Source organism: Taudactylus pleione, unplaced genomic scaffold (assembly GCF_031769625.1).
Source record: "Taudactylus pleione unplaced genomic scaffold, aTauple2 ptg001915l, whole genome shotgun sequence".
Lineage (NCBI taxonomy): Eukaryota > Metazoa > Chordata > Amphibia > Anura > Myobatrachidae > Taudactylus > Taudactylus pleione.
Genome location: NW_028286312.1, coordinates 495,015 through 511,700, shown reverse-complemented (window position 1 = coordinate 511,700; position 16,686 = coordinate 495,015). Strand labels below are relative to the sequence as shown.

Below are 16,686 nucleotides of genomic sequence, written 5' to 3'. Positions count from 1 at the left end.
CACACATTAAAATCTTAGATTTTTGTTCATAGAGTGTGAATGATACAACTTAGCTCTATCATATAGTAAGATAAACAAGAAAGGTTTTTATACTGCATGTGGTGAGACATATCGGTTCACAGTAAACAACAAACACTAATCACCTCAAATTGGGTCATCTAGATGCTATCTGGAAATATATATAATGAGTCTGAAGTGAGATTGCATGCCTGGTTTTTCGACAGAAAGTACATAATCTAATTCGTTTTCCCATTTTTAGTTGGGCTTGGCCTAGAATGTAAGTTTGCCGTGGTTTAAATAAAATGAATATATCTAGAATGATTTTATACCACATAACCGATTTTTTTTATGTTATCAATATCCACTACAATCACATTTGTGGGTGGTGTTATATAGGAATTATATTAATATAGTAAGTATATTAATATGGAACTGGATTTTTCCATCTAGACAACTATTTTGAATGATGCACAGTACCTACCATGAAGGGGCTATACTATAAACATTTTGAATTGAAAACCTATTCATTAAAAACTAATAATAAAGTTAATGCCTCAGCAGTGCCGCAACATGGTTGCAACATAAAAAAAACCTTGCGCGTACCAGGCAAGAGGTGCAATTTTCTTAAGATGAAAAAAAAAAGGATCAATAAAATAGATTTTGTCTTTATAAGTAATCGGGCGTGGTTTGGGAGAATCTCTTTCCAAATGGAATCTTGCATGGCTGATCCATCTCTCTTAAATCTCCAGCTCACAAGTAGGTATGTTAGAAACAACTAGAATATGTGCTTATTTCTGTACCAGAAGGGAGCAGAAAAGTAACAAATTATCTTTGGGGATGGAAAATGAAGAACAAAAAAAATGGGGGATACACTGTTGCCAATAAAGTGGTTTGGTCTATGACCAAAATCTATACGCAAACAGTATCGCACTAAAGATGATGGTCATTATAAACAAATAATTACACTCGCAATTGCGCAGTTGTTCTAATATAAATAGTCAGCACTTTCCATTATATTTTGTTTTACACAACCAATATAAAGCTCTATACTGATAATCGCTTTTTGTAAGAAATTGGAAAATAGTCGAACATTCTGCACGGAAGGGGAAAGTTTGATCGACACAGAAGTCGCGATCAGGGGCTTATCATATGGGTGAGCTTATCTCGCAACCTTCTTCTAGCCATGGTGCTCTTACACACAGTAACGCCTGTCTCAATCACACCACATCCCTGTTGGATCTGTGATCTCAAACAAAAATATAAAGAACATAATGTAACATAAAATCTGTGACCAATAAAAAAGTTACTAGCAATTGGCGCGGTCCAAGGTTACTAATGGTTGACGGTGAGGGGGCCACGTACAAGCTTGTTCATGTTCTCAAGGACTTTGTGTGTATTTTAGGGACTGCTGAGCGAGAAAGGCACAAATTCCTCTCATATTAGTCATGCATTAGTCTGAATCCCACAATATTGCAAACTTAGGAAATACAGCATTTAAAGTTTGTTTAAAAAAAAAAAAAAAAAGAAACAGAGGGAAGAAGACTCTTTTTGGTTTTAGTTGTCTGGAAACATTTTTGGAATGACACGGATTGCAGATTGTCCTTAGAGTGCAAAGTCTTCCTTTGTTCCGCAAGCAAATAAAAAAAGCGCTTTGGGAGGTCCGATTCATCACTATTTAGTCCCACAGGTATTAATGTTTTTCCCATCGGATGCATCTTCCACCAGTGAGACGTGGAAGTCTGTGGAGAGGGTGAAATGGGAGATACAACCTATAAGGCCTCCCAGGTACTGCCTGTTAGTATGCAGGGCAATCTCCTTCATCCCACCTGGAAGACAACATTAGATTAGAATATTTATTTCAAAGACAGATTTCTGTGATCATATTCACTCAGACTTCTTTATTATATGGTTTCTGTACCTTGGTAAGGATACCTGCCTCTCATGTAGACCAGTGTGTGCACTGAATATAAGTCTACATAGAGGTATGCAGAGCCCTATACACTGAGTGGGCAAATTAATATGACCACTGGGTTAGTGGTTTGTTGGGTCACCTGTTGCCCTTAGTGCGGCTTGAATGTTTTGTGGGGGATATTAGCCCAAATGCGATGAACCACATCTTCCAGCTACTGAAAGTTTGACGGTAGCAGATTCAGAGGGATCAATGCTTTCATGCTGTTGTCTCCATATCCTCACCCTACCATTTGTACGGTGTGACTAAATACATGATTTTTCAGACCACATGACTCGTTTCCATTCAATCACCGATGGTTTACGAAACTTTACGTACATCTCAGATTTTTGGGGTCTGTGTAGGACCCGTTCTTTGCATGTGCAGAAGGAATACAGTGTGATTGCTCACAGCCAGATTGACATGCTGCTGCATTTGGGGGGTAGACTGAAGGACAGTTCTACAAAACGGGGGAGTGTTGCCCATGTTTTGTAGGTGCGCCAAGCACCAGGGTCTGCTTCGTCAGGGCGCAGACTTCCTGGACCCAGCTGTCCAGTTCCGACGGCCAGGCTGAGTAAATTTCAGTTCATGCAGCCTGGCCATAGCAGCAACCATCACGAGCGATGGTCGCCATGGTGATCTGAGACAGGTCTATGGACGCTGCACTCAGATCGCAGATGCTTGCGGCAGGTGTCTATTTTCTGCAGACGGTTCCTGCTGCTCTGCTGCTGTGAAATACTGTCCATCTCTGAATCAGGTCCATTAGCCGAATGTATCTAACATTATCATTATGAAACATCTGTAGTTAGAGGGGTGGATGTATCTAACATTATCTGCAGCTGATACATCTGTATTCAGGGGAGGGAATGTATCTAATGTTATCTGCAGCTGATACATCTGTATTCAGGGGAGGGGATGTATCTAACATTATCTGCAGGTGATACATCTGTATTCAGGGGAGGAAATGTATCTAACTTTATCTGCAGCTGATACATCTGTATACAGGGGAGGGGATGTATCTAACATTATCTGCAGCTGATACATCTGTATTCAGGGGAGGGGATGTATCTAACATTATCTGCAGGTGATACATCTATATACAGGGGAGGCGATGTATCTAATATTATCTGCAGGTGATACATCTGTATAAAGAGGAGGGGATGTATCTAATGTTATCTGCAGCTGATACATTCCCTCCCCTGAATATAGATGTATCAGCTGCAGATAATATTAGATACATCCCCTCCCCTGAATATAGATGTATCAGCTGCAGATAATATTAGATACATCCCCTCCCCTGAATACAGATGTATCAGCTGCAGATAATATTAGATACATTCCCTCCCCTGAATATAGATGTATCTAATATTATCTGCAGCTGATACATCTGTATACAGGGGAGGGGATGTATCTAACTTTATCTGCAGCTGATACATCTGTATACAGGGGAGGGGATGTATCTAACTTTATCTGCAGCTGATACATCTGTATTCGGGGGAGGGGATGTATCTAATGTTATCTGCAGGTGATACATCTGTATTCAGGGGAGGGGATGTATCTAATATTATCTGCAGGTGATACATCTATATTCAGGGGAGGGGATGTATCTAACTTTATCTGCAACTGATACATCTATATTCAGGGGAGGGGGTGTATCTAATATTATCTGCAGCTGATACATCTGTATTCAGGGGAGGGGATGTATCTAATGTTATCTGCAGCTGATACATCTGTATTCAGGGGAGGGGATGTATCTAACATTATCTGCAGGTGATACATCTGTATACAGGGGAGGGGATGTATCTAACATTATCTGCAGCTGATACATCTATATACAGGGTAAGGGATGTATCTAATATTATCTGCTGGTGATACATCTGTATTCAGGGGAGGGGATGTATCTAATATTATCTGCAGGTGATACATCTGTATTCAGAGAAGGGGATGTATCTAACATTATCTGCAGGTGATACATCTGTATTCAGGGGAGGGGATGTATCTAATGTTATCTGCAGGTGATACATCTGTATTCAGAGAAGGTGATGTATCCAACATTATCTGCAGCTGATACATCTGTATTCAGGGGAGGGGATGTATCTAACATTATCTGCAGGTGATACATCTATATACAGGGGAAGGGATGTATCTAACATTATCTGCAGCTGATACATCTATATTCAGGGGAGGGGATGTATCTAATATTATCTGCAGGTGATACATCTATATACAGGGGAAGGGATGTATCTAACATTATCTGCAGGTGATACATCTATATTCAGGGGAGGGGATGTATCTAAAAATATCTGCAGCTGATACATCTGTATACAGGGGAGGGGATGTATCTAATGTTATCTGCAGCTGATACATCTGTATTCAGGGGAGGGGATGTATCTAACATTATCTGCAGGTGATACATCTGTATACAGGGGAGGGGATGTATCTAACATTATCTGCAGCTGATACATCTATATTCAGGGGAGGGGATGTATCTAATATTATCTGCAGGTGATACATCTGTATTCAGGGGAGGGGATGTATCTAATATTATCTGCAGGTGATACATCTGTATTCAGGGGAGGGGATGTATCTAACATAATCTGCAGCTGATACATCTGTATTCAGGGGAGGGGATGTATCTAATATTATCTGCAGCTGATACATCTGTATTCAGGGGAGGGGATGTATCTAACATTATCTGCAGGTGATACATCTATATACAGGGGAGGGGATGTATCTAACATTATCTGCAGGTGATACATCTATATTCAGGGGAGGGGATGTATCTAACTTTATCTGCAGCTGATACATCTGTATTCAGGGGAGGGGAAGTATCTAACATTATCTGCAGGTGATACATCTGTATTCAGGGGAGGGAATGTATCTAACTTTATCTGCAGCTGATATATCTGTATTCAGGGGAGGAGATGTATCTAATATTATCTGCAGGTGATACATCTGTATTCAGGGGAAGGGATGTATCTAATATTATCTGCAGCTGATACATCTGTATTCAGGGGAGGGGATGTATCTAATATTATCTGCAGGTGATACATCTGTATTCAGGGCAGGGGATGTATCTAATATTATCTGCAGCTGATACATCTGTATTCAGGGGAGGGGATGTATCTAACATTATCTGCAGCTGATACATCTGTATTCAGGGGAGGGGATGTATCTAATATTATCTGCAGCTGATACATCTATATTCAGGGGAGGTGATGTATCTAATATTATCTGCAGGTGATACATCTGTATTCAGGGGAGGGGATGTATCTAATATTATCTGCAGCTGATACATCTGTATTCAGGGGAGGGGATGTATCTAATATTATCTGCAGCTGATACATCTGTATTCAGGGGAGGGGATGTATCTAACATTATCTGCAGCTGATACATCTGTATTCAGGGGAGGGGATGTATCTAATATTATCTGCAGCTGATACATCTGTATTCAGGGGAGGGGATGTATCTAACATTATCTGCAGGTGATACATCTATATTCAGGGGAGGGGATGTATCTAATATTATCTGCAGGTGATACATCTATATACAGGGGAAGGGATGTATCTAATATTATCTGCAGCTGATACATCTGTATTCAGGGGAGGGGATGTATCTACTATTATCTGCAGGTGATACATCTATATACAGGGGAGGCGATGTATCTAATATTATCTGCAGCTGATACATCTGTATTCAGGGGAGGGGATGTATCTAATATTATCTGCAGCTGATACATCTGTATTCAGGGGAGGAGATGTATCTAATATTATCTGCAGCTGATACATCTGTATTCAGGGGAGGGGATGTATCTAACATTATCTGCAGGTGATACATCTATATACAGGGGAAGGGATGTATTTAACATTATCTGCAGGTGATACATCTATATTCAGGGGAGGGGATGTATCTAACATTATCTGCCGGTGATACATCTATATACAGGGGAGGGGATGTATCTAATATTATCTGCAGCTGATACATCTGTATACAGGGGAGGGGATGTCTAACATTATCTGCAGGTGATACATCTATATTCAGGCGAGGGGATGTATCTAACATTATCTGCAGGTGATACATCTGTATACAGGGGAGGGGATGTATCTAATATTATCTGCAGGTGATACATCTGTATACAGGGGAGGGCATGTGTAATATTATCTGCAGCTGATACATCTATATTCAGGGGAGGGGATGTATCTAACATTATCTGCAGGTGATACATCTGTATACAGGGGAGGGGATGTCTAACATTATCTGCAGGTGATACATCTGTATTCAGAGAAGGGGATGTATCTAACTTTATCTGCAGCTGATACATCTGTATTCGGGGGAGGGGATGTATCTAATGTTATCTGCATGTGATACATCTGTATTCAGGGGAGGGGATGTATCTAATATCTGCAACTGATACATCTATATTCAGGGGAGGGGATGTATCTAATATTATCTGCAGCTGATACATCTATATTCAGGGGAGGGGATGTATCTAATATTATCTGCAGGTGATACATCTGTATACAGAGGAGGGGATGTATCTAATATTATCTGCAGCTGATACATCTGTATACAGAGGAGGGGATGTATCTAATATTATCTGCAGCTGATACATCTATATTCAGGGGAGGTGATGTATCTAATATTATCTGCAGCTGATACATCTGTATTCAGGGGAAGGGATGTATCTAATATTATCTGCAGCTGATACATCTGTATTCAGGGGAGGGGATGTATCTAATATTATCTGCAGCTGATACATCTGTATTCAGGGGAGGGGATGTATCTAATATTATCTGCAGCTGATACATCTGTATTCAGGGGAAGGGATGTATCTAATATTATCTGCAGCTGATACATCTGTATTCAGGGGAGGGGATGTATCTAATATTATCTGCAGCTGATACATCTGTATTCAGGGGAGGGGATGTATCTAACATTATCTGCAGCTGATACATCTGTATTCAGGGGAGGGGATGTATCTAATATTATCTGCAGCTGATACATCTGTATTCAGGGGAGGGGATGTATCTAACATTATCTGCAGGTGATACATCTATATTCAGGGGAGGGGATGTATCTAATATTATCTGCAGGTGATACATCTATATACAGGGGAAGGGATGTATCTAATATTATCTGCAGCTGATACATCTGTATTCAGGGGAGGGGATGTATCTACTATTATCTGCAGGTGATACATCTATATAAAGGGGAGGCGATGTATCTAATATTATCTGCAGCTGATACATCTGTATTCAGGGGAGGGGATGTATCTAATATTATCTGCAGCTGATACATCTGTATTCAGGGGAGGGGATGTATCTAATATTATCTGCAGCTGATACATCTGTATTCAGGGGAGGGGATGTATCTAACATTATCTGCAGGTGATACATCTGTATTCAGGGGAGGGGATGTATCTAATATTATCTGCAGCTGATACAACTGTATTCAGGGGTGGAGATGTATCTAATATTATCTGCAGCTGATACATCTGTGTTCAGGGGAGGGGATGTATCTAACATTATCTGCAGGTGATACATCTATATACAGGGGAAGGGATGTATTTAACATTATCAGCAGGTGATACATCTATATTCAGGGGAGGGGATGTATCTAATATCATCTGCAGGTGATACATCTATATACAGGGGAAGGGATGTATCTAATATTATCTGCAGCTGATACATCTGTATTCAGGGGAGGGGATGTATCTAATATTATCTGCAGCTGATACATCTGTATTCAGGGGAGGAGATGTATCTAATATTATCTGCAGCTGATACATCTGTATTCAGGGGAGGGGATGTATCTAACATTATCTGCAGGTGATACATCTATATACAGGGGAAGGGAAGTATTTAACATTATCTGCAGGTGATACATCTATATTCAGGGGAGGGGATGTATCTAACATTATCTGCCGGTGATACATCTATATACAGGGGAGGGGATGTATCTAATATTATCTGCAGCTGATACATCTGTATACAGGGGAGGGGATGTCTAACATTATCTGCAGGTGATACATCTATATTCAGGCGAGGGGATGTATCTAACATTATCTGCAGGTGATACATCTGTATACAGGGGAGGGGATGTATCTAATATTATCTGCAGGTGATACATCTATATTCAGGGGAGGGGATGTATCTAACATTATCTGCAGGTGATACATCTGTATACAGGGGAGGGGATGTATCTAATATTATCTGCAGGTGATACATCTGTATACAGGGGAGGGCATGTGTAATATTATCTGCAGCTGATACATCTATATTCAGGGGAGGGGATGTATCTAATATTATCTGCAGGTGATACATCTGTATACAGAGGAGGGGATGTATCTAATGTTATCTGCAGCTGATACATCTGTATTCAGGGGAGGGGATGTATCTAATATTATCTGCAGCTGATACATCTGTATTCAGGGGAGGGGATGTATCTAACATTATCTGCAGGTGATACATCTATATTCAGGGGAGGGGATGTATCTAATATTATCGGCAGGTGATACATCTATATACAGGGGAAGGGATGTATCTAATATTATCTGCAGCTGATACATCTGTATTCAGGGGAGGGGATGTATCTACTATTATCTGCAGGTGATACATCTATATAAAGGGGAGGCGATGTATCTAATATTATCTGCAGCTGATACATCTGTATTCAGGGGAGGGGATGTATCTAATATTATCTGCAGCTGATACATCTGTATTCAGGGGAGGGGATGTATCTAATATTATCTGCAGCTGATACATCTGTATTCAGGGGAGGGGATGTATCTAACATTATCTGCAGGTGATACATCTGTATTCAGGGGAGGGGATGTATCTAATATTATCTGCAGCTGATACATCTGTATTCAGGGGTGGAGATGTATCTAATATTATCTGCAGCTGATACATCTGTATTCAGGGGAGGGGATGTATCTAACATTATCTGCAGGTGATACATCTATATACAGGGGAAGGGATGTATTTAACATTATCTGCAGGTGATACATCTATATTCAGGGGAGGGGATGTATCTAATATCATCTGCAGGTGATACATCTATATACAGGGGAAGGGATGTATCTAATATTATCTGCAGCTGATACATCTGTATTCAGGGGAGGGGATGTATCTAATATTATCTGCAGCTGATACATCTGTATTCAGGGGAGGAGATGTATCTAATATTATCTGCAGCTGATACATCTGTATTCAGGGGAGGGGATGTATCTAACATTATCTGCAGGTGATACATCTATATACAGGGGAAGGGATGTATTTAACATTATCTGCAGGTGATACATCTATATTCAGGGGAGGGGATGTATCTAACATTATCTGCCGGTGATACATCTATATACAGGGGAGGGGATGTATCTAATATTATCTGCAGCTGATACATCTGTATACAGGGGAGGGGATGTCTAACATTATCTGCAGGTGATACATCTATATTCAGGCGAGGGGATGTATCTAACATTATCTGCAGGTGATACATCTGTATACAGGGGAGGGGATGTATCTAATATTATCTGCAGGTGATACATCTATATTCAGGGGAGGGGATGTATCTAACATTATCTGCAGGTGATACATCTGTATACAGGGGAGGGGATGTATCTAATATTATCTGCAGGTGATACATCTGTATACAGGGGAGGGCATGTGTAATATTATCTGCAGCTGATACATCTATATTCAGGGGAGGGGATGTATCTAATATTATCTGCAGGTGATACATCTGTATACAGAGGAGGGGATGTATCTAATGTTATCTGCAGCTGATACATCTGTATTCAGGGGAGGGGATGTATCTAATATTATCTGCAGCTGATACATCTGTATTCAGGGGAGGGGATGTATCTAATATTATCTGCAGCTGATACATCTGTATTCAGGGGAGGGGATGTATCTAATATTATCTGCAGGTGATACATCTGTATTCAGGGAAGGGGATGTATCTAACATTATCTGCAGGTGATACATCTGTATTCAGGGGAGGGGATGTATCTAACATTATCTGCAGGTGATACATCTGTATACAGGGGAGGGGATGTATCTAATGTTATCTGCAGGTGATACATCTGTATTCAGGGGAGGGGATGTATCTAATGTTATCTGCAGCTCATACATCTATATTCAGGGGAGGGGATGTATCTAATATTATCTGCAGCTGATACATCACCTCCCCTGAATATAGATGTATCAGCTGCAGATAATATTAGATACATCCCCTCCCCTGAATACAGATGTATCAGCTGCAGATAATATTAGATACATCACCTCCCCTGAATATAGATGTATCTAATATTATCTGCAGCTGATACATCTGTATTCAGGGGAAGGGATGTATCTAATATTATCTGCAGCTGATACATCTGTATTCAGGGGAGGGGATGTATCTAATATTATCTGCAGCTGATACATCTGTATTCAGGGGAGGGGATGTATCTAATATTATCTGCAGGTGATACATCTGTATTCAGGGGAGGGGATGTATCTAATATTATCTGCAGCTGATACATCTGTATTCAGGGGAGGGGATGTATCTAACATTATCTGCAGGTGATACATCTATATTCAGGGGAGGGGATGTATCTAATATTATCTGCAGGTGATACATCTATATACAGGGGAAGGGATGTATCTAATATTATCTGCAGCTGATACATCTGTATTCAGGGGAGGGGATGTATCTACTATTATCTGCAGGTGATACATCTATATACAGGGGAGGCGATGTATCTAATATTATCTGCAGCTGATACATCTGTATTCAGGGGAGGGGATGTATCTAATATTATCTGCAGCTGATACATCTGTATTCAGGGGAGGGGATGTATCTAATATTATCTGCAGCTGATACATCTGTATTCAGGGGAGGGGATGTATCTAACATTATCTGCAGGTGATACATCTGTATTCAGGGGAGGAGATGTATCTAATATTATCTGCAGCTGATACATCTGTATTCAGGGGAGGGGATGTATCTAACATTATCTGCAGGTGATACATCTATATACAGGGGAAGGGATGTATTTAACATTATCTGCAGGTGATACATCTATATTCGGTGGAGGGGATGTATCTAACATTATCTGCCGGTGATACATCTATATTCAGGGGAGGGGATGTATCTAACATTAACTGCCGGTGATACATCTATATACAGGGGAGGGGATGTATCTAATATTATCTGCAGCTGATACATCTGTATACAGGGGAGGGGATGTCTAACATTATCTGCAGGTGATACATCTATATTCAGGCGAGGGGATGTATCTAACATTATCTGCAGGTGATACATCTGTATACAGGGGAGGGGATGTATCTAACATTATCTGCAGGTGATACATCTATATTCAGGGGAGGGGATGTATCTAATATTATCTGCAGGTGATACATCTGTATACAGGGGAGGGGATGTCTAACATTATCTGCAGGTGATACATCTGTATTCAGAGAAGGGGATGTATCTAACTTTATCTGCAGCTGATACATCTGTATTCGGGGGAGGGGATGTATCTAATGTTATCTGCAACTGATACATCTATATTCAGGGGAGGGGATGTATCTAATATTATCTGCAGGTGATACATCTATATACAGGGGAAGGGATGTATCTAACATTATCTGCAGGTGATACATCTATATTCAGGGGAGGGGATGTATCTAATATTATCTGCAGCTGATACATCTGTATTCAGGGGAGGGGATGTATCTAACATTATCTGCAGGTGATACATCTATATACAGGGGAGGGGATGTATCTAACATTATCTGCAGGTGATACATCTGTATACAGGGGAGGAGATGTATCTAATATTATCTTAAGGTGATACATCTGTATACAGGGGAGGGGATGTATCTAATATTATCTTAAGGTGATACATCTGTATACAGGGGAGGGGATGTATCTAATGTTATCTGCAGGTGATACATCTATATACAGTGGAGGGGATGTATCTAACATTATCTGCAGGTGATACATCTGTATACAGAGGAGGGGATGTCTAACATTATCTGCAGGTGATACATCTATATTCAGGGGAGGGGATGTATCTAGCATTATCTGCAGGTGATACATCTGTATACAGGGGAGGGGATGTATCTAATATTATCTGCAGCTGATACATCTGTATACAGGGGAGGGCATATGTAATATTATCTGCAGCTGATACATCTATATTCAGGGGAGGGGATGTATCTCACATTATCTGCAGGTGATACATCTGTATAAAGGGGAGGGTATGTCTAACATTATCTGCAGGTGATACATCTGTATACTGGGGAGGGGATGTATCTAATGTTATCTGCAGGTGATACATCTGTATACAGTGGAGGGGATGTATCTAACATTATCTGCAGGGGAAACATCTGACCTCAATTAGAAATCAGAGGGACAATTGAGTTATGCATTAAAGCTGGGGATATTTATCCTCCCTGTATATTTCCCTGCCACGAGCAGGACTGGGTCTGTAGTTTCCTCAGTTGGTTCTGTAAATGCCCTTTCTACAGGCTAAAATGTCTATTTTTGCAAAAACCCCTCTCATTTCACCTTTATCCTATCCCTTGGTTTTATATGGAAAACTGGGGCAAATATACATTAGAGGGCCCCTGTCACCTGCATGCAGCTGAGGCGGCCATTGTGTGGGTGAAGCCACATGTAGTCTATCACTCTAGCAGGAGCTTGTGACATTGCTGAGTTCTAGATGCTAGTAAATGGACAGTCTGAGTATAAATTCATCCCACAATATATAGCTGCCTCCACCATGCGTGGGTTACGGGTCCACAGTAAGGAAAAGTAGGATGCAATGCTATCATATATAGGTACTTTATCATCATAGACATCATCCTCATATCCCAGGCTTCACTCACCAACATAGAGATCTCCGTTAATATTCAACTGCCGCATCAAACCAGGAGACTTCCCCGTCTTGGCACCATAGTCATCCACCGTCACCTTCCCAGACTGCCCATCACTGAAACAGAAGATACATTCGGATACCCGGTTTAGTAGCTATTCCTATGCACTTTATTTCACTTGCCTGAAGGACAGATAATTAGCAATAAAGTAAAAGCATTCAGGGGTAAGAGGACAAAACATTTCTGAAACTCCTTACATTGATGCCAGCAGATACCCGCTAAGCCTGGAGCAGTTCAAGGGAGGAGAGGGCTCGTGTGCAGCCTCCGTGCAGGCCCTCTCCTCTCCAGAAGCGCATTAGACTCTGGAATTGGGCCAGAGTCTGCTGGGCATGATCAGGTCTCCGGGAATATGGGGCCCGTGCCAAGTTCCCAGTGACTTCTCTACTGCTCATGCACAAATCACCAGTAAAATGGCCGCCATATGCTGCAGTGCTGGACAACACAGGACTATATGGTGCTTCTAATTATATGGGTGCACCGTACACCCTGCACCAGATACGCCAATGCGCCAAGCTACAGTTAGAATGTACAAAATGAATGTGTTTGAGGTCCCGTTAATCTCAAGCCACTGCATTACCTCTAGATCAGGCACAGGGACGTAACGAGTGGTGGGCAATAAGGAAGGCGAACGTCACCGTCACTGCCCCAGTGTCACCTCGGGCAGTGCAAAATAGTTAAACATTTTAGCCGCGCCCCTCTGTACGGACCAGCAAATTCCTCATGTAATCTGCCCATCCTGCCCACTTCATTAGGAAGATCTGCCTACTCTTCGTGAGCCTCCCGCAACTTCCAGGAGAGTAGGCATGTATGGATTACACTATGTACTTTTGTTTTTATTCTGAGTGAAATTAAAAGAAGAATTCCGCTGACATTATTGGTTCCTGGTCTATGTTGTCATCAGAAAAAATGTTTTTGTGTTTTTGTTTTTGAAACATTGCGTAAAGACCACTTTATATTTATCTCAGCACATTTGGTGAATGCACCATCATATTGCACTAGGAAACGTCCTTTGTTTTCTTTTCTTTTATATATATATATATATATACTGTACATACACTCACTGTTATTGAAAATCATTTATTTCACATTCTTCAATTTGAAATCAAGGAACAGAGTAAAATGGTCTTACCGTACAGCTTTGACCCTGTGCCATCTCCCGTCATTAAATGTTCCATTCACCATTATGGAGACCATGCCGCTGCCCAAATTATAGCTGCAGAGAGAAGGAAAGAAATGTGTTTGAATTGTACAGAGAATGGATTATTCCAGGTACAGTATGGTGGAGAGGGGAGTCATACAATCCTAGCCTTCCCCACTTTACAGGTGTCCTGGGGGGTAAGGAGAAGTTATCTGAAGCTATTATCAAACATTATATTAATATATATGAAAGCTAAGCGCGAACACCGTAATAAGAGAATGTGAGATTGGGGGGCACAGAAGGCGCAACCTTGAGGAGGACAGTGAGGAGCAAATCGGAAGGGATGGCACAGGGAATGGGAAGAGCAGAGGCAAAAAGAAGCACATCGGAGGGGATGGCACAGGAAATGGGAAGAGCAGAGGCAGTGAGAAGCACACTGGAGGGGATGGCACAGAAAATGGGAAGAGCAGAGACAGTGAGGAACACATCGGAGGGAATGGCACAGGGAATGGGAAGAGCAGAGGCAAAAAGAAGCACATTGGAGGGGATGGCACAGGAAATGGGAAGAGCAGAGGCAATGAGAAGAACATCGGAGGGGATGGCATAGGAAATGGGAAGAGTCGAGACAGTGAGGCGCACATCGGAGGGGATGGCACAGGAAATGGGAAGACCAGAGGCAGTGAGGAGCACATCGGAGGGGATGGCACAGGAAATGGGAAGAGCAGAGACAGTGAGGAACACATTGGAGGAGATGGCACAGGGAATGGGAAGAGCAGAGACAGTGAGGAGCACATTGGAGGGGATGGCACAGGAATTGGGAAGAGCAGAGGCAGTGAGAACCACATCGGAGGGGATGGCACAGGATATGGGAAGAGCAGAGACAGTGAGAAGCACATCGGAGGGGATGGCACAGGAAATGGGAAGAGCAGAGACAGTGAGGAATACATCGGAGGGGATGGCACAGGGAATGGGAAGAGCAGAGGCAAAAAGAAGCACATCGGAGGGGATGGCACAGGAAATGGGAAGAGCAGAGGCAGTGAGAAGCACACTGGAGGGGATGGCACAGAAAATGGGAAGAGCAGAGACAGTGAGGAACACATCGGAGGGAATGGCACAGGGAATGGGAAGAGCAGAGGCAAAAAGAAGCACATTGGAGGGGATGGCACAGGAAATGGGAAGAGCAGAGGCAATGAGAAGAACATCGGCGGGGATGGCATAGGAAATGGGAAGAGTCGAGACAGTGAGGCGCACATCGGAGGGGATGGCACAGGAAATGGGAAGACCAGAGGCAGTGAGGAGCACATCGGAGGGGATGGCACAGGAAATGGGAAGAGCAGAGACAGTGAGGAACACATTGGAGGAGATGGCACAGGGAATGGGAAGAGCAGAGACAGTGAGGAGCACATTGGAGGGGATGGCACAGAAAATGGGAAGAACAGAGACAGTGAGGAGCACATCGGAGGGGATGGCACAGGATATGGGAAGAGCAGAGACAGTGAGAAGCACATCGGAGGGGATGGCACAGGAAATGGGAAGAGCAGAGACAGTGAGGAATACATCGGAGGGGATGGCACAGGGAATGGGAAGAGCAGAGACAGTGAGGAACACATCAGAGGGGATGGCACAGGGAATGGGAAGACCAGAGGCAGTGAGGAGCACATCGGAGGGGATGGCACAGGAAATGGGAAGAGCAGAGACAGTGAGGAACACATTGGAGGAGATGGCACAGGGAATGGGAAGAGCAGAGACAGTGAGGAGCACATTGGAGGGGATGGCACAGAAAATGGGAAGAACAGAGACAGTGAGGAGCACATCGGAGGGGATGGCACAGGATATGGGAAGAGCAGAGGCAGTGAGAAGCACATCGGAGGGGATGGCACAGGAAATGGGAAGAGCAGAGGCAAAAAGAAGCACATCGGAGGGGATGGCACAGGAAATGGGAAGAGCAGAGGCAATGAGAAGAACATCGGAGGGGATGGCATAGGAAATGGGAAGAGCAGAGGCAATGAGGAGCACATCGGAGGGGATGGCACAGGAAATGGGAAGAGCAGAGACAGAGAGGAATACATCGGAGGGGATGGCACAGGGAATGGGAAGAGCAGAGACAGTGAGGAACACATCGGAGGGGATGGCACAGGGAATGGGAAGAGCAGAGACAGTGAGGAACACATTGGAGGGGATGGCATAGGGAATGGGAGGAGCAGATGCAGTGAGAAGCACATCGGAGGGGATGGCACAGGAAACGGGAAGAGCAGAGACAAAAAGAACATCGGAGGGGATGGCACAGGAAATGGGAAGAGCAGAGGCAATGAGAAGAACATCGGAGGGGATGGCACAGGAAATAGGAAGAGCAGAAACAGTGAGGAACACATCGGAGGGGATGGCACAGGGAATGGGAAGAGCAGAGACAGTGAGAAGCACATTAGAGGGGATGGCACAGGAATTGGGAAGAGCAGAGGCAGTGAGAAGCACATTAGAGGGGATGGCACAGGAATTGGGAAGAGCAGAGGCAGTGAGAACCACATCGGAGGGGATGGCACAGGAAATGGGAAGAGCAGAGACAGTGAGGAGCACATCGGAGGGGATGGCACAGGAAATGGGAAGAGCAGAGACAGTGAGGAACACATCGGAGGGGATGGCACAGGGAATGGGAAGAGCAGAGACAGTGAGGAACA

General features: G+C 42.9%; 1 protein-coding gene across 1 annotated transcript in view; it reads right to left on the bottom strand.

Moving 5' to 3' along the window:
- Nucleotides 1-670: 670 nt before the first annotated feature.
- EGFLAM (EGF like, fibronectin type III and laminin G domains) overlaps nucleotides 671-16,686 on the bottom strand; it is a 212,585-nt gene continuing 196,569 nt past the window's right edge. The window contains exons 21-23 of the mRNA XM_088465218.1: nucleotides 14,003-14,086; nucleotides 12,826-12,929; nucleotides 671-1,826 (exon numbers count right to left, since the gene is read on the bottom strand). Coding sequence (XP_088321344.1) covers nucleotides 1,672-1,826; nucleotides 12,826-12,929; nucleotides 14,003-14,086 — 343 coding nt within the window. The 3' untranslated portion in view covers nucleotides 671-1,671. The remainder of the gene's footprint in view (nucleotides 1,827-12,825; nucleotides 12,930-14,002; nucleotides 14,087-16,686) is intronic.